Below are 19,556 nucleotides of genomic sequence, written 5' to 3' on the forward strand. Positions count from 1 at the left end.
GCAGACCTGAACAAACTAATAAAGGTTAAAGTCACCTGAAACTACAGGTAACCAAGGTTTTATAAGGGTTGGAGCTAATCTGCAGGACATCGACACTCCAGGACTGACGTTGCCTACCCCTGGCCCTAGTGCATCCCAAATTTTTTAACATTAACATTTTAATATAACACTATAGTTATTATGGCCTTTAGAAACATTTTTTAGAGGAGATAGGGTAGTGCCCAAAAGGCCCCTGTGGTGCAGCCTAGGCTTTTTTCTCTAATGACATTTTTTTCCTTACATTTACTTTTACTTTTATACTTTAAGTAGTTTTGAAACCAGTACTTTTTCACTTTTACTTGAGTAAAAAGCTTGAGTTGATACTTCAACTTCTACAAAAGTCTTTTTAAACCCTAGTATCTATACTTCTACTTGAGTAATGAATATGAATACTTTTGACACCACTGCTGATTTCACCCAGCCAAAGCCCATACCCACACAGTAACCATGGAACCCGTACTTAACCCATCTGTGTCACACATGTCATTGCTGGCTGGGCATGAAAGAAAAAACAACAAAACCGAACCCTAACCCTCACAGCGGTCAAGGCATATCGTACCAAAATTTACGAATGTGGTTGTATGAATTAATACGAATTAGCCAACTCGTAAAATATGTACGAATTCTCATGAGATAGCATTGCAAGCATTGCTATAGACATTGTAATCAGGTCCTAGAAATATACATTGGCTGGAAAAACAACTGCTAGGCAACACTAGAGTCAATAAGTTCTGTTTACAAGGTATATTGTATGCCACTACTGTACATCAGGTCTTGATATATAAGCCATACTGTATAAGGTATACGAAAGATTTTTGATGAAAACTCAAGGTTACAGAGAATGAGACAACTACGTTCGAGTGGTTTTAAGTTATTGGAAAAATAGAAAAATAGAATTACTTTTCTTCAATATATTGTACTTTATTGAAAGGAAAAGGTTGATAAAATTTTTCTTTTGAACATGCAATAGTATTCATAGTATTCTTGGGGCAATAACCTTTTGTACCCAATAGAAACGTGAAGAAAAGTGATATTCATTTCAATTAATGCTCAGTTTTTTTTTTTTTTTTGCTTTAAGGATATCTTACTTTTATAAGATTTCTAACAATGTACCTTTACCACATTCTTTGAATCAGGGCAAGATAAGCCTTATATCAATAGGACATAGGAGTGAGAGAACAAAGTATACTATAGTTCTAATTTACAAGATCTTTTCAAGTTCTTTCTCAATATGAAACTCTTAATAATCTGTCACCCAAATGGTATCTGGTTGCAAGTGTTTAATAAATTCTCCAGTTCTACCTGATGACAAGATGTCTATACCCAAGTCTATTTGGAGAGGGGAGGGCTGTTTGTTTATACATGCTGATGTTCCAGACAGCTCAGTTCCCTCAAGCGGTGAAATGGGAACTCAGGCTGGAGCACAGATGTGTTGACACCCAAAGCTGAATCGATCTTGACTTCTGCGCACGGCACTCACTCCTGTCACGTGGTTTGGGTGGGTAGTAGAGACCTTGAGGTCACTATGAAATTAATTTGCCTTGCAGCAGCAATGCCAACATCTTCTTTTTGATACAAAGCCTAGATCTTTAAATTCAATTACTGTCATGGTAGAGCTTAGGAGATATATTTAAATCAGAGGATCATGCTGTGCTCATTGCATAATCAAATGCTGATTATTCTGTATGGTAATGTTGAGACCTTCTTGGCGCTTCATCACAATAGCGGTATGCAAAGCTAAGCACACATGGCTCAGTGAGTACATTACAATTGAAATATGAGTTATACAATTAATTAGTGGATTATAATTGTGAGAAAGAGCAGTAATACTAGGGTTACAGAGACGAATAGAAGAAAGATGAAATTATTACCCATATAGCCATTCTGGTACGTGGTAAAACGTGTATTCTTTCAGTGTTTGTAACAGTCAAATAATGTCAAGATGAAATGTAAGTGGGTGATTCTCACGAAACCATTGAAACACCACGGCACGTATGATTTTAGCTTTAAAATGTGTAATATAGTAACATTAAAAAGCATCAGAATTAACACAATACTGTGTTCTACCTTGCACAATGTGTGATTTCAACATAAGAATTTATCATTGGAAATTTTATCTCATTTTCTGCTGAAATTCTCATTACCGCAATGTGTCCAGCTGTGTTTGAACATGCGTTATGTTGTAATTTAATCAAATTAACACAAAAATATTAAGAAAAAAAATAAATGGATGTTTTGCGAGACTACTTTAGATGACAGAAAAAATATTTACTGAATATTCATGTATAATAATAATGAAGAAAAATTGAGAAAATGATGTGTCCATGCCTGATGTTCTCATCCTCCGCAACACTTTTTGAGAACAGTTTAAGCACACATACAGAATTTGGTAACACTTTATTTCGATAGTCCACTTTAGACATTTTACTAACTATAAGTAACTTTGCAACTACTTATCACCAATCTTTAGAGAATTAGTAGAACGTCTGCTTAATATCTACAAACACTTTATTGTGATGATATCTCAACAGACATTCAACTGTCTATATGTATCTTTGCAGGTGCATGTCAACTTATTCCACTAACCCAAACCTCTTCCCTAACCCCAACCCCCTACAGTCTACTAATACACTAATGACAGTTAGTTGACGTATAGTTGCAAATTATTGAAAGTTAGTTGACATGTAGTTGCAAAGTTATTTATAGCTAGTAGAATGTCTAAAGTGGACTATCAAAATAAAGTGTAACCCAGAATTTTAATAAAGTTTGATTTTGAGTGACCAAGCACATGGACCAGTTACTTCAAGATGGCTACCAGGTAAGATAATTTTTTTACAGTTAATTTGAAATATTGTCTTGTCAGACTGCTTACACGGCATTTTGATTATCATTACCGCAACAGATGCTTATTAAATGTTAATTTAATTAATAGAAGCATAATACTTTGATTTTAAATGCATGTGCAGAATCTCCAAATTATGTTCTTTCAGGTTTGTCATGTCATTTTGAAAGTATGTCAGTGTTGATGTTTTCTGACCGTTGCGGTAATGAGATTTTTTAGGACAAATTTTTTTAATTATGTTACAAAAAGTGTTAAATGATAAGTAACAGTTTTTAAATTAATGTTCCCATTTACTCCAGACTTTGTTTTTCAATGTCTGGTGGGAAAAAAAGTAAATTTAAGCAATTTTTACATTTTCATGCTTGACATTTTTAAAACCAAGTTTTCGTGAGAATCACCCAAGTAGGCTACATATTTTTTTGGGAAATGCTCAGTGAACTGGTGGAAAGATTATCCTGCAACAACAAATCATCCCTTTTGAAAAATAACAATGGGTTTTATTAAAGAAAAGTGTAGTAACTATGGTTTTTTGTGTATGCATTGCCATTTTTATTACCATGGTTTTATGATTAATGTAAACATTAATTTATCTTAATATGGTTTAGTGAACATGTTTTTGTTTTATTTGTAGTACGATGCTTAATTTATTAAGCAAATTCTCGTTGGCAACAGGTAGTTCATCTTAACATTTAAGTGGCCACACAAATACAGAAAGAGTAAACTGATCGTTTAGGAAGTAAATAGCAAAAACAAAGATCACAGAAGTGACCTCTGAAATAAGTTCATACACGCGCTCCGCGACCGCGCCTGTGTTGTCAGGTGACGCGCGAGGGAATGAAAGAGCTGCTGGAGAGCTGGAGACTCCGCTAATGCGCTCGCAGCAGTGGAGCGCGCAGACGCGCACAAACACTTCATTCTTCAACCGAGGATGCTATCGGAGACATACACATACCATTACTTATTTTCCTTGATTTAAACAGTTTATATTCCTGAGCCGGAAAGCAGACTACACCATTTTTGCAAGTAGGTGTTTATGCAGTTTCTCACCAAGATGAATGTTTGCAAACAGGTGTCTTTCTGAACGACAAACTATTCACCTGTTTGGAAATGTTTGACGAGTCACACGGAAGATCGGATTTAAATAAATGGATTACGATCTTTAGGGCAAAGCTTTCTACTATTTTTTAGCCCTTAAGATTTTAATTCAAATACAAGGATTTAAAACAAGTATTGTGATCATTCTCGTTTAAGTATATCAGGTAAGTATTTTAAATTAAATAGCTTTGACTTTTAATGCATGTTCTTACATTACTGTACATCCACAGACGAGCTATCCATCAACTGAATCGCTTTAACGTGTACATTTATGAATTTGTGACCCTGCCTGTGAATGCCCAGCTAAAGTCATTTTTGTAATTGACTGTTTCCTAAATAAAATCGTAATGTAATGCACATTGTGTGAAAATGAGAGTAAAATCAATGAGTGAAATCAAACATTGATGCTCCTAAACTAATAATTTCACTGGCAAGATCACATTTGGCAGACGCTTTGATCCAAATTGACATAGGCTACATTCTGTTTATCAGTACACACTTTGTGGTTCCATAAATAACCTTAAACATCTATAGAAGGTTTCTGTTGCACGGAAGGTTATTTGCAGGGGAAAAAAATGTCTACAGGTGATAGAAGTTGATGTAAAAGGCTTTTAAAAAAAAAAAATAATAATAATAGTTCTGTGGCATTGCTGTGAAGAACGCCTTTAACACCTTTATTTTTAGGAGTGTGTGTTCCCTGGAAACTAACGCAACGCACTGTACATGACTGTTACATGCATTGATTTGTTCTACAAACATTTGATGGATGTTTTTTAAGTCAGTACTCTATTTATAAAAAACACTATAGCACTGCTAAATATAAAGGGTCTTTCCAGGTACTCCTTCATAAATCTTCATGAATCATCTGTGAAGCTCATTGTGCAGGAGGTAGCTGAGTGAATGAAGCAAACACACTTTCATCAGTGATGAATGACAGCTCTCCAACATCTGAAAACATCATGTTTCACCAGCTGGCAGCAGATGATCTCAATGGCACCTGCGACTCTTCTTTGGCCACATGTATCAATGGCACAGGTGAGGCAGCGTTGCAGCTGCCCACTTTCTCCATGGCAGCAAAAGTAAGGGTGATAATTACTTTCACACTTTGCGCGGTTTCTGCAGTGTGCAACCTCGCCGTGCTGTGGGCAGCCAGCACCAACAACAAGCGAAAATCCCACGTGAGGATTTTAATTATGAACCTTACCGTGGCCGACCTCCTCGTGACTTTCATCGTGATGCCCGTGGATGCGGCATGGAACATCACGGTTCAGTGGCTGGCAGGGGATCTGGCTTGCAGATTGTTAATGTTTCTTAAGCTTGTGGCTATGTACTCGTGCGCTTTTGTGACTGTGGTCATAAGCTTGGACAGGCAGTCGGCCATTCTCAACCCTTTGGCCATCAATAAGGCTAAGACGAAGAATAAACTCATGCTGAGCGTGGCCTGGGTGATGAGTGTTGTCCTTTCTGTCCCCCAGGTGAGCAGCTGCTTGAGTGATTTTTGATGTTTGTCTTTGTGTTTCTCTCTGCGTTTCTCTCTTTGTGCTGCGTTAGTTCAATTCAACAAAACCTCAGGGTCTGACTAAAGGTTCTTTTCATATTTCTTTCTTATTCAATGTGACTTTGAAGCACACTTAGACATCATTTAATTTCTTCAAGTACTTGAAGACAGTTTAAACACTTACAGTATATAGCTATCATTTTTAACATATGTATACTGTAGAAGGTCAGAGGAAGATACTGTAAGGCTGAAACAATACTAGCCTATTTCTTGTCTCCGTTATTACAGTCAAAAGTTTTTAAAGTTCCCATTTTTCCTGATCTAATTTTTCAAACTTTAGTTAGTGTGTATTGTTGCTGTTAGGGCATAAATAATACCTGCAAAATGGTAAAGCTCAAAGTTCACTGCCAGGTGATATATTTTCTTTAACAGAATTCCCCTTTACAGCAAATGTCCGGTTTGGACTACAGCCCTCTACTTCCTGGTTAAATTATGTCAATATAAGTATTTTTGACTAAACTCCGCCCACAGGAATACGCCAGTCGCCAGCTAAGCTCAAACGTCTCTGGCTAAGCTAATCTGCTGTCGAATCACAACAAACTAAACAAACTACACAATCAGAACTTGTTACGTATTTCTGAAGGAGGGACTTCATAGACCAGGAAAGACATCAGCTCATTTTTTGGACAGTGAAAACAGCGCTATAGAGTAAATTGTGCGAAAAATACTGCACTGTAAACACAATCAAAGCTTCAAAAACACAGGAAAAATGGGACCTTTGATACAATTTTGAATGTAAAATCACCTAAATATGCATAATTAATTTACAAAGTATACAGGACTGAGTACTCCAAATTGAATAGCTTATTTTTAGTATTTTGATTGAGATGGTCTTTCTGATGTAGCTACAACATATTGCGCAATTCGCTGTTTCAAATCCATAGATAATTTTGGATTCTGGGATCTACTACAAAATTAGAACAGAACTAAAAAGTGTTGCAAAATTCATGGATTTAGTTTGGTAATGACAGCACGTTCTCTTATCAGCCTTTAATTTAACCTCACATTTAACATAATGACTGATAATTGATAGGGCACATTACTCAACACTTAAAACATTTCAGTTAAATCACAGTTTTCCGTTATTCATGTTTTCTACATTTACTTGTCTCAAATGAGTTAATAAATGACCTTTGAATTGAAATACAGAAGAAAACAGATGTTCTCTATAGCCTTTAATCACCATACACTTGTTTGGGGTATAAGGATTAAAACTGCGACTGCACAGCAATATGTCAGAAAAATACAGAATGATTATAATCAGTCTGTATTCGAGGTAGTCGAGAAACTGGAGCTGATGAAATGTCAAGGCCTCCCTATTGGTCCTCCTAATATCTAAACAGTAGAGTGTTTAAAATCAGTGTGCCTGTTTAGAGGTTCGGCTGATGAATTAATGTACAGACAGGCGTCATTAAATTTATGGAATATTCTGCAAGTTACTGATTTTAGGAATATAAACTCAACCCATTAGCATCTTGCTACAGGGGATGTTTCACATACAATTTGCAACAGTCAAGGCAAAAAGGCTAATTTGCAAAAAAAAAAAAAAAATGTCGAGTTGATTTATAAAAGCTTCCATATCAAGCTAACCAACCCCTTAAGTGGCGCAAATAGACAGTTTCAGCAGTAACAACAGAAACACACGCCTTTCGTGGTCATCACGCAACTTCCAATAAACTCTGCGAAGAATAAAAAACAACAAAGTCCTTTTAAAGTAGTTTATTTATATAACAAGCGAAATAAACAACACGTAGACTGTAAAACAAATCCGTAGAAATTGCAGCTGGGTTGCCGGTAATTTACTGTAGATTTAAATTTATGTTATCTACTAGCAACATTTTGTTCAAAGTTAAATTAATATTTAACATTTACAAGTCTTTGTCTTTACAGAGTAAAACTAAAAAAAAACAGCATCAAGCAAAACATTCTGGGAAACAAAATCTGAAGCAAAAAACAGAAAAAAGGTTGATGATGATTTCTGGTTCCCAGAATGCTTTGCATGAGGCTGTTATTGTATAGTTTTATTCTGTAAATTTAAAATTTATTTAACTTTGAACAAACTCTTACCATTAAACAACATAAATTTAAATTTACGGTAAATTACCGGCAACCCAGCTGCAACAACATTGTAATTTCTACTAAATTTTTTTACAGTGTAGGAACCCAAAACATTTGTTATTTTCGACGAGGTATTTGTTTAAGAGTTCAGTTTCAACAACTAGTCAGACCATTAAACAAACAGAAACCGGATGTAAAGTTCGGACCAGAGGCTTATTGCGTCACTGCAGGGGTGAAAATGTGATATACACCTTCAAATGAATATAACTCTGGCATTTTTTGTTCTAGAAGCCTAATCTTGTTTTAAAGAAGACACTTTCACAGATATCAGTTAACATTTATTTTAATAAATAAAAATAATTCCATAACATATTAATTTTATAAATAAAACTATAAAATTAAAAATAAATTTACAAAAGTAATAATGCAAACATTAAGCCATGAGTCTCAAGTAGTTATGATCCAAATTTCAAAATAAAATCACAAAAAGGTTTGTCACACTTTTAGTGGTTTTACCAACAACAGCACTAGGTGTCAGCGGTTTGCTGCATATTTTGTCACAAATTAATAAATTACTGTCACTGCATTATTATTACTGCAAAAATGTTTTAAAATATGAAAACTACATGCTTAGACCATTCCAACAATGTATAGTTTGTTGTAATAGACATATAATTTACATGGAAAATATTGAAGTAAACTTAGGTGTCTCTCTCACAGGACAGCGCCACTTAATGATAAAAAAAAATTGACTTTGCAAGCACTGAAAAAATGATTAATTGAATTAAATAATGTTTTTTAAGGTAAGTGGTTGCAATCAATTTATTTAAGCTACATTTAAACAAAAGTTTTATATTTTATGTTACTTTACTAATCTTTTGTGTTTAAATGTAGCTTAAATAAATTGATTGCAACCACTTACCTTAAAAAAATTTATTTAATTCAATGAATCATTTTTTTTCAGTGAGTTCGCCTTTCAGAGGTTTAGACCATCATTTTAAATGTAATTTTCATACATATTTATATTCTAAGCATGTTCTTTTTTAGGCTATTTGGATCCATCAAGTACCTTTAACATCCACAAAACCTTTCAACTGAATAAAGGATTCTTTGTAGTGGAAAAAGTTTCTTTAGTCATCAAGATAAGAAAGGTTCCTGAAATTTTTATTTTATTTTGTAGGGTGATCCAAAAATAGTTCTTCTATGGCATTGCTTCAAAATAAAAAACTTTCTTATATTTTTAAGAGTGTGTAGTAAAATGAAGTACACTTTAAAAAATGCTGGGCTATTGTCAACCCAGCATTGGCTTAAAAAGAACAAATGAACCCAGAAAATATTAACATTTGACTGAGCAACAACCCAACATTGGTTAAATGACAACCCACTGGGTTGGGTTCCTCCATTTTTGACCCAAAATAACCCAACAATGTATTTTTGCTCATGTGCCCTGCTAAAATTCTCCACAGATGTTCCTGTTTCACAATGTGACCATTACAGTGCCTGCCAACTTCACCCAGTGCACCACTCGTGGTAGTTTCGTCAAGCACTGGCAGGAGACCCTCTACAATATGTTTACCTTTATTTGCCTGTTCCTCATACCACTGGCCATCATGATCTTCTGCTACACGAGGATCTTGGTGGAGATCTCTAGAAGAATGACCAAAAAGAACAGTAGGTGGAGACAAATGAAAAAAAATTGTGTTGAATAGCAGCATGGAAGTGTATACAGTACATAACTTATTTCATATAAAATCAAATAACATATTTAATGCAAGCCTAGAATAATCTTCTTGCCTTTGCAGTATCTTCAAAGGAAGTCCACCTACGGCGTTCAAACAGCAACATCCCAAAGGCACGTATGAGGACTTTGAAGATGAGCATAGTCATCGTGACATCTTTTATTGTTTGTTGGACCCCCTACTACTTGCTGGGTCTCTGGTACTGGTTTCTTCCTGATGATTTAGAAGAAACCGTTTCTCACTCTTTAACTCATATTCTGTTTATTTTTGGCCTCTTGAACGCCATTCTGGATCCCATCACTTACGGCCTGTATACCATCCATTTCCGCAAAGGATTGAAACACTACTGTCGCAACGCCATCGTACTAACAGAGTCAGAGAATAACTCCATCATGACCGGCTCATTGAAATTCTCCCCGTCCCCTTTTCGCATGAAGAGAGTGACCCAGACCGGTCCAGGAACTTACCCAGAGGAGAATTTGGTTGGTGGAGGAGATAAAAAGCCACAAGACAGTCAAAAGAAGGAATGTACGCCATGAATGTACGATTTGATTATTGAGATACGGATGTGACAAGGCAGGCCATGTACAGGCTGTCTAGGTGTCGTAAGAATAATGAGACGACAACCATACCTGCCTGTTCTTCTCAACAGCATGTGACAGATTCAAATTGAACTCATCCAAGTGCATCCCGTTTCTTTGTTCATTAACTGATGAGCTGCTTCAATTGCTCGCGGCTATATTTAATACCTATCAATTTTCATGATACAGGTGATTAATTTTGCCAATCATTATTTCAATCACATGTTTATTTCCGCAGATTAATTAGACGGTCGCTACTTCTAGCTTTTGTTGAAAATGTCATTTACATCAAGGTATGTTTTCATTTAATAAAAATCCAAACAGCTCAGCTTCTTCATCTGCTTTTGCAAAGGGCATAGCTCTGGAATTGATTGTATGTAAGAAATAAGTTTTTACAAATGCTACTACAAATGCAAATGAATGTACAGTTGTTCTTGGATAATTTTCAGGTGTTAATTGGCACCTTACCAGGCATCTTCATCCAGCCTCTTGAGAAAGCATTGTTTGATGTATAGAGTTATTATTTGATGGATACTGAAACACTAACAAGCCTCGAGAGAGCCTGCGGAGAGATCCTGAGCTGCTATTACTGGGGCCAAGTAGTACGCACTTACAATGATGTCCGTTTAGTTTCAATTCAGGCTTATCAAACACAATGAGGACTATTTACCTTGGCTCTATAGCTTTAAAAATATACTTAGTTGATGCATTAGTAGAAGATAAGGAATGAGTGTTATATACAGTACATCATATTTCTCAGGGACGGTGCTTCTTTTGTCACAGGGTATTGAAGTCCAACTGGAGACTGACAAACTGTAAAGCTTCCTTTTTATTTCAATGCCAAGTAAATACTGTGTTGTGTCTTGTCGATATGTTTGATGTATGCTGAGTGACAGTGGTTGAACGTGCTTATAATCAGATCCATTATTATCATTGTATGTTTGAGAAAATGTTTGTGAGACAGCCGAACCATGTGACATTCAGTGGTGCTTTTTGTGTTTATCATGTTAAAAAAATGCAAGAAAATGCAAAGTGGTGTGTCTCATTTTGTCAAAGTGAGTAAAGGAACATGTAAGTATGTGTTTACATCTGTCCATACATACATACATATATGGTGATCGCTAAGTGAACCACACATGCAATTTTATTTTCTAAGATGGATTTAAATGCATACAAATGGATATATTTCATGTAGGATTAATGTTGAGGCAGAACGGCCTGATGTTTCGGCAGGGGATTTAAAATGTATTGTTCAAAAAATAGATATCTTTAAAAGAAGAAATAAGGGATGAAATACGTTATTGCATTATGATGTGAATATGTATAATATGAACTGTTCAATGTAAAAAACTTACAATGTAAAGCTTTTATTTAAATGCATGAAACCAACCAAGTGATTATGAGAAAAGAAAGAAAGAACAAGATGTTATGGTCTCCTGTTTTGCATGATTTTTTGGTGATATTTTTATATCTGTTGTTTACATTGTTGTGTATGTTTCGGGTAATGTGTTGCAGTAATAAACAATTTGCTTAATATTTGAGTCTTTCCATTTAAAATGTCTTCAAAACCACGAAAAAGAAATAGGAAATGCATAACCAACATGACCACAGAACTTCAGATGACGACCTCTGGTGTGTTCAACCATTTACTCACACAAAATTATCCACCAAAGTAATAAAAGAGGTACTTCCTGTTTTCTAAATCTCCATTGAATTTCACAACCCCTGTGAACTATGACATGAATTAAGCACTGTACAGAAATAATAAAAATCCTTCTGGTGAACAGGTTCATTCATCCGTGTTCATGCAGAAAATGGTACTTTAGAAAAGTCTCTTGACCTTATAACAATATACACTAGTCAAGATTTGAAGTGGATCAAAACCTTTCTTGTCTTTCATGAACGTTTTTGATCCACTTCAAATGTTGACTAGTATAGATATTATCAATTATACATACTTCTTATAGTGTGTGCGTGCCCATCGTAATTCCTACAGTGTGTCTCCAAAAAGAGAGTAATAGGCCAACCAGTCATTTTTTTGAATTGTGGGAACATTTTGCAATGTTTTTGCATGGTTTATGGTTCAAAAAGCACATTATTTTCCACATACCGTACATTATTGCTGCTCCATGCCCCGCCTTTTGAAACGCGCGATTTCTACAAACATCATCGTTTAAGCGCCGTGTGCCAGTGGTGGCTGGTGACTTCTTTTTTTGAGGGTGCTCAATGCAAAGCTCATCACAAAATGTATGTAGCACGTCATGTGTGTGGTTCCTTTTTCAAAATATGTGTTCTAGAGATCCTATGTGTCTTGCATGTATTTTGTGAGCGTGAGCGTCTCTTTTATCATAAAAGGTTTAGACGTGTGTGCAGCAGGCACTTATTTTGACAAAACACGTGATGCACATGGTTCACATGACGGAACAAACACATATTTTGAAAACACAAGCAACACACATGAGACTCCAGTGCTCTGATTGGCCATCTATCCAGTGCGTTGTGACTGGTCGAATACCTCAAGAATTCGACGGAAATGTGGCGCTCCTTACCATATATGGAACACCACAAAGGAGATAATTTCGTCTTTACTATTAATACAAGCCCAAATCTGATCCAGAAAATGCAGATGACCAAGCTGAACGATCAACTTTGCCAGCATGGCTTGAGCAGAACATAACAGATTGGTAATGTTAAGATACTAAAACATAAAACCATGTTTGTATTTGTGCAGGTTTGATAAAGCAAATAATTTATGCATCACATGTATTGCAGATTTTTTTAAATTGGTAGACCATTATTACATGCAGGACTTTCTCATTACCGCTGTTCCCTCGGGATGTTCTGTGACCAGCAGACAGCGCATAATATTGTGGAAGCATACAGTAGGTGTATTAGGGCTCCAGATTGTTGTAAGCTGGGCTACCATCCCCACTTCTTACAAAAATGATTGTACAGTACAGATAATAGGTGCAGACTCTGTAAACCCATTGTGGATTTTAAGAGAGACCCAAGATTGACACGGCCAATAGCTTCATTGTCACAAGCATTAAATCATTCAATTACAGGGGAACTCCGCTGTAATTTACCAGAATTTGAACTGTATACGAAAAGCTCAACATAAGATGTAGCTTCTGTGACCGCTTGAAAAAATTCAATCTGCTGTAGGATTTAGGGGCTTAGAGTGGCTCATCCTATCAAAGAAAATAATGCTTTTTCGTTGTCTTCTCATCATCTAAAACCTCTTTGAGAAAGAGGGCAGGCATGAATGCAAGCAATCCTCACAAACTGGTAAGGAATTCAAACAGGACACAAATCAGAAGACCGCAACAACACTATCCTTGTATTAACAACACACAAACTATGTACAGCAGGGGTCTTCAACGTTTTTTGGGTCGGGGACCCCTTAGATGAGGGAGGCATGGAGCAGGGACCCCCTGATACTAAATGTGTAAAACTGATATTTAAGTAAACAGTAAGGTACGAGAGGCTGCCTTTTCGTATTAGGCACAACGCAAAGTGGAGTAAAGTACAACTATTGACCATTCAGTATCAAGGACTTGATGTGTTTTATGAATAGATAACAAACCATATTGTCACACAGCCATACTATATTAAGACAGTACATTGGCACTATTATGCTGTTGTTGTACATGCATAATTTTTTTGTTAAAGTAGATTTAGTTTTTATATGAATATAATAATAATAAAAATAATATGAATAATATGAATATAATAATAATAATATAATATTATTTTAATGTATTTGCAGTGTAATAGATTTTCATTTTATTGTGAATTCACCTGAACCTGGGCTTTCAGTTTATAAAGATGACTGATCATGGTGAATGGCACAAAGACTCTATATTCTGGTGGGGATAGAGGTTACTTTATAATTCAGAGGTTTGTTGCCTTTCTCGCATATCGTCATATTGTAACGAGTTTGAGTAACGCAGGTTTATTTTCTGCATAGCTTCATATCAGAGTCAGACTCAGGAGAAATCATGCATTGAGTCCACGCGCATCTCTTTGGGGCAACTTTTTGAGAGGCGGATTTCAACCTGACTATGAATCTCGCACAAAGCACCATCACGGTGCGCGATTCATACATTTTTAAATGCGAGCGATGGTTTTGTCACAAAATATTTATAATGCAGACGAGGTGTGGTGTCATTTGCCTGTTGAGTTAGCGCTTTAAATCTGAACCGCGTGAAACAGCCGCCCAAGTTCAGAAATATAACTTAGATGAGACAATGTCGCACTGATTCTAAAATAATTTTCTGAAAGAAAGACACACATGCCTATAAGATTTACCTGTTTTATGATGCCTTTTCTGTCGCTACTGCTGCTTCCTGAGTGTACATTAATAATCTTCAGATATTTTATTTTGGTCCGCTTGCTAAACTGAACGCGCGCCTTCGTGGCCACGCACGTGCACAACTTAAAGGGGACATGTAACATTTTTTTGTACATATATTTTACGTTTTAGCAAAAAATAGCTTGTGGTCAAACATCATTTGGCGGACCCCCTGCAGTTCCGCCACGGACCCCCTGGGGGCCGCGGACCCCCGGTTGAAGACCCATGATGTACAGTATTAAATCTCAATCCTATTCTGCATTCTTTTGCCGTTTAATGTTTTGAATATATTCAGTGTGACGGTTTACATTGGTTTATACATTTCTAATTGTTACAAATTATATATACATAATATATAAAAAGTCTGTTAAATGTCCAAGCATCACTATGTTCTTCTAAGTATTATCTTTCCAAATACCTCCACAAAAAACAAATATTATATCCAATCACTTTTTTTTCTTTTAAATTATTTCTGCCTATCAACCAGAAAAGAACGCAGATTTATCCTCCCTATCATATTTCCCATCACTTCAGGCTTAAGGGATAAGAAAGCTAACCAATGCAGTAGTGTTGTGACAAGGGCACTTGTAACAAGAAGGACAACTCCCGGTGAAATAGTACATACTGTACATGCCAACAAAGCCATCAATTGGATGTCAAACTACATATCAGGCTTAACAAACTCGTCATTAACAACTATAACTTGAAGCATTTAAGGTACATCATTTAGGTAAGGTAACATCAAAGTGATTTCCTGTTTTATAGAAAATTTATTTTGTTGTAAGTTACCACCCCTTATTCCTGATTCCTGATTCATGAACATTTAGGAATAGATCCTGCTATTTAATTCTTTTTACAGCAGGGACCTGTCATCACCCAGCAGCCAAACAAGGTTGCCAGATTGTATTTTATTAAGAGTATACATTTTATTAAGAGTATATGAAGAGTTTGGTTCCAAAACGCAATAAACATAAAAAAGTAAATTCTTAATTTTACGCAAAATCCAATATCTGCCGTGTTATTCTGTCATCTTTTCTTCCTTTTTTCCCAAAACGCGATAAACGCAACTCCTCCTTTTCTGCAGAATGCAATAAATCCACTCCACAAATTACAGCGCACCATTCCACGCAATAAAAACAAACAATGGTGGCGCGTTGAGTACACGGAATCTTAGTTTTCCTCATCTACGTTGTACTTCGTGATCAACAAACAAAACCAAAATAATACTTAAATGGCATTGATAAACCTGTGGTCATTTTCTGTGACGGGAGAGAAACGTAAGCAATCAACATCTAATAATTTACACGAGAGGCATGGGAAACGGTTGCTTGTTTTCCTGACAGCATCAAGCTCATGCTAACACATTGACCCCAGGGGATCTTATGAAAAACTTTCCATAAACTCAAAAATCAACAAAAATCGAGCAGGACCAAAACATTTTACAGCTGATCGCTGTGAAAAAGGTTAAGCGACGATGTCCCAAGTATAACTGCAGCAATGACAGTGTTCCTAATATGACAAAGTAAGTGTTTTGATTAATGCCATTAATGTTTATTTTTTAATCAGTGTGTACAGCTGTTCAACTAAATGAAGATAAAATGAAAGATGAATGCACATTTATACATTGATTGAATAGATTTATAGCCTTTAAAAAAAACTTGTCATGGATTTATTGCATTTTGTGGAAAAAATAATTTGTTTTTATAATAAATCTTTGAAAAGCAAGTTATGGATTTGAATTTTTTATGTTTTTATAACCTAAAGATGCTAAGATAAAAGTTTGTAACCGAAAATAGTGGTTTTCATCTTGTCACTTTCTTGGTATAGAAAACACTTTTTTTTCCAAAATTTGTCAAAAATGGATTTATTGCGTTTAAAAGTGTATATTTGTTATTTTTATTGTCAAAAATGACAATCTTTTCGCTTGATAAGACCCTTATGCCTCGTTTGGGATCGTTAGTCCTTTAAAACTCTGTTGAAAAAACTGTTACTTGTTAAGTGTTGAGGTCCATTAAAGTCAATTAAAATGAGAAAAATCCTGCAATGTTTTTTTTTCATCAAAAAACATAATTTCTTCTGGACTGAACAAAGAAAGACATCAACATTTTGGATGACATGCATGTTGGTGAGTAAATTATCTGGATTTTACTTTTAAGAAAATGGACTATTCCTTTAATAGGCTGCATTTGTTGAGTTCTCGGTGGCAGTTTGAGTTACCGTGGAACAGCACTTTTGGGAGTACTTCGACTCGGCGCAGTAACACCTTCCCTCTCCCATTATGAGAGGGAGAAGGGGAGCGGATTTTCAGGCGAGTTGAAGTACTCCCAAAAGTGCTATTACGCCATAAAATATAGTTCCTCTTTTAAATCCGCTTAGAAATGCGCTACATTTTATTTTGTACCACCAAACTTTTTCGTATAACTACTCATCTTAAATAGGAAAAACGTTGATGTGTTTGGTCACTTCTAACTTTATCTCTGAGTGGTACCATTGAATAGGGTGACCATACGCGCCATTCTTCCCGGACGCATCCCGGACGCATCCTGACCAGGATTTCGGGTTCGTCTTCTGGTAGTCGTATTTGTCGACCGCATACGTCATAGTGGATTATTATTATTATTACAGAAAAGCAACCGTTATCTTTTAAGTTAAGAATGAAACTACGATTGTATGTCTTATGCTTTTAACTGAATGGCGTATGCAGTCAACATATACGACTTCCGGAAGACGCTCCAAAATCCGGGCCAGGACGCGTCCGGGAAGAATGGCATGTATGGTCAGCCTAACCATTGAATGAATGGGGCTAAGCTAAATGCTATCGAAGTGTAGCAGCGCGCTCCAGCGCTTACGTGCACGCACTAAGGTGATGATAGAGGGATGTATCAACTCTTCTTAGTTAAGGTAATAACATATTTTAATATTGAAAATGAGTAGACTATTCCTTTAAGAGACTGGAAGTTATGTTCCATCCAGACACAATAAATTACCTTAGTTCAAATTATAGCTAAAGCGCATCAACTAGGCCTATTACACTGAGCTGACGTTACTGTGTAAAATGAATGCGTCAGTCAAAGTATTTATAGACGTATACAATGTAAATAGTGTTATGTAGGATAATCATTATTATTATTATTATTATTATTATTATTATTTAGGGCTATTTTTACCCAATCTGTGTTTACTTCACTCAAATAACACGCTTTACCAGCTACACAGAGAAACTTGTAGCCAGGCAACAGACGTATGACCAGTCCTAAGTGGCGACATTACTACACGCATTTTATCAGCACAATTCAGCGCGGTTAGATAATGGTTTTAATCATGCCTTACTAAACCAGGCTCAAGCCATAACTGTAACATCCTTACTGTTTTCTTATGAGTTTGGCACAACAATGGAAAAGAGTTACATGTATTGGTTACAAGAGTCAGTTGAGGTCAACTTAATCAATCAATCAAGTATTGACATTTTGTCGGGTTTGCCATTTTGAAAACACACAGCATCATCCAAACAACGACTAAGCCGCTTAACCATTGAGTGCCATTAAAAAACTGATGCCTGAGGCTCCTTGATGACAAAAATACAGTCATTTCATTCAGAACTAATGAGTCTGTTTTTCTGCAACAAAGCTACAAAGAATAGACGCTCTCTTGACACAATCAAAGCCACTACTAGCATGATTAGGTGAATCATTGCAATTACATGGAAGACATTTTAAGGAACTGAAGAGCCGGGACATGAGAGGCTTTTGGGAGGTCTACATCATTACATCTGCTATGTATCCCACATCAGAAAATTAAAAAAAGATTAAAGAGCTAAACTTGAAAACCTTACAGAACCCTCAGAGAGTACTCCATTGCATACTGCTGAGGAGCGAGCAATTCTCTTCAGTGTCTTTAAAATTCAATGCAGTGCATGAGACATAAGGCAAAGCTGCACTCTTTTATGGTGAAAGCTTGAAAAAAATAGCCCTTTTAAAATCTTTTCTCAGAATGATAGACAGAAACATCATGATTTACAACATAGCTGAGGAACTGAAATGGTGCACCGGAGATGTCGGATGCAATTTCCAAATGCAAATGAGACAATATTCGCAATTGAACAGGAATGGGATAATGATAAGCCCAATCAATGAACACTCTTGTCAACGCTTAGGATTTATGTGTGTTTTGAACATGCAATATTTGTGTAACCAGTTCTATAATTGATCTTTTCAAAAAGGATTTTAGAGCCTATTTGTCTGGAGATGAGAAAAATCGAAAACATATTGATTGACGAGATACATTCAATAAATTGAAAACTTACACTTGTTTCTAGAATATAGCCTATGTTTACTCCTGCATAATTTTCAAGAAACTAGTGAGCTTTTTCTGTAGAAAGCATTTCTTTACATTTAAGGTACTTTGTTACAATCCCAGAGTACACAGCAATGAAGTTCCATCTTAGATGGCATCTCATTTTGAAGGCTGCATCCATCGGAGGTCGCATTTGTCAGCCGGATACGTCATCAAGTTTGTCGCGTTTCAGGAAAAACACTATAAACTAACATCTATTCCTGATGAGGCGTAAGTGCTGTAATTTCTTTTTTCCTTGTAATAGGTTGCTTTTCAGAAATAACTCAGTGTCGTATATGGCTGACAAATGCAACCCCTGGAGAACACAGCCATTCAAATGAGACACAGGGTGTTCCCTTAAAAGACTTAATAGGCAGCAGGTTGCCAAGCAAAATTAATGCTTTTGTTTGAAACCTTTGTAACTGATGCAACAAAACACTAAAATCAAAATTACATGCCTTTATGCTTTTAAATTATCTTTTGAATTCAATTTTTGTATCCACATCAAACACAGAACTGGTCAAGTCTGCCTTGCCTGGTAATAAGCACTATTGGGGATTATTATTTTCTTAACCTATTAAACCCCATAGGACCTAGCCTGGCTGTGCAGTCTTTTGCACTTTCATTCAATTAAAACTTCTTTCAGTACTACGTCTGGGATTTCGGTTTATTCTAGCGTTTTCGAGAAATCCATTTTTTGTAGGACCAATCAGCGAACAGAGGGGGTGGCTGAGAGCAATGGCGTTTATGTTGTGTGTCGTTGTGCTTCAACCACCAGAGCGGCGTTTTGTTAATGATTAGACCCAGCTTCGACAGTTGACTGAATACATCATTGTCCTTGGCAAATATACATTTAGAATTTAAATTCAAGGAACAAAACCTGCATCTCTCGTTGACAGACATCTTTTTCTAAACAATCCTCTGATCATTCGGACTTGTTGTTTCCGTCCGGTTTCGG

The 19,556-nt window shown here is 36.1% G+C and overlaps 1 protein-coding gene across 1 annotated transcript; it reads left to right on the forward strand.

The window, feature by feature from the left end:
• Positions 1-3,724: 3,724 nt before the first annotated feature.
• On the forward strand, positions 3,725-11,426 carry gnrhr4 (gonadotropin releasing hormone receptor 4). The gene is made up of 4 exons (XM_055175039.2): positions 3,725-3,904; positions 4,813-5,451; positions 9,059-9,263; positions 9,395-11,426. Exons 2-4 carry the CDS (start codon positions 4,903-4,905, stop codon positions 9,868-9,870), a joined length of 1,230 nt encoding a protein of 409 aa, XP_055031014.2. The 5' UTR covers positions 3,725-3,904; positions 4,813-4,902; the 3' UTR covers positions 9,871-11,426.
• The last annotated feature ends 8,130 nt before the right edge of the window (positions 11,427-19,556 follow it).

The sequence above is a fragment of the Misgurnus anguillicaudatus genome, chromosome 15 (assembly GCF_027580225.2).
Source record: "Misgurnus anguillicaudatus chromosome 15, ASM2758022v2, whole genome shotgun sequence".
In the NCBI taxonomy this organism is placed as follows: Eukaryota; Metazoa; Chordata; class Actinopteri; order Cypriniformes; family Cobitidae; genus Misgurnus; species Misgurnus anguillicaudatus.

What these genes read in the sequence shown, in the direction of transcription:
- gnrhr4 (XM_055175039.2), top strand. Translation starts at nt 4,903, where the DNA reads ATGAATGACAGCTCTCCAACATCTGAAAACATCATGTTTCACCAGCTG. An exon ending in TTGTCCTTTCTGTCCCCCAG is followed by an intron (nt 5,452 to 9,058) that starts GTGAGCAGCTGC and finishes AATTCTCCACAG; the next exon opens with ATGTTCCTGTTTCACAATGT. An exon ending in AAGAATGACCAAAAAGAACA is followed by an intron (nt 9,264 to 9,394) that starts GTAGGTGGAGAC and finishes TTGCCTTTGCAG; the next exon opens with TATCTTCAAAGGAAGTCCAC.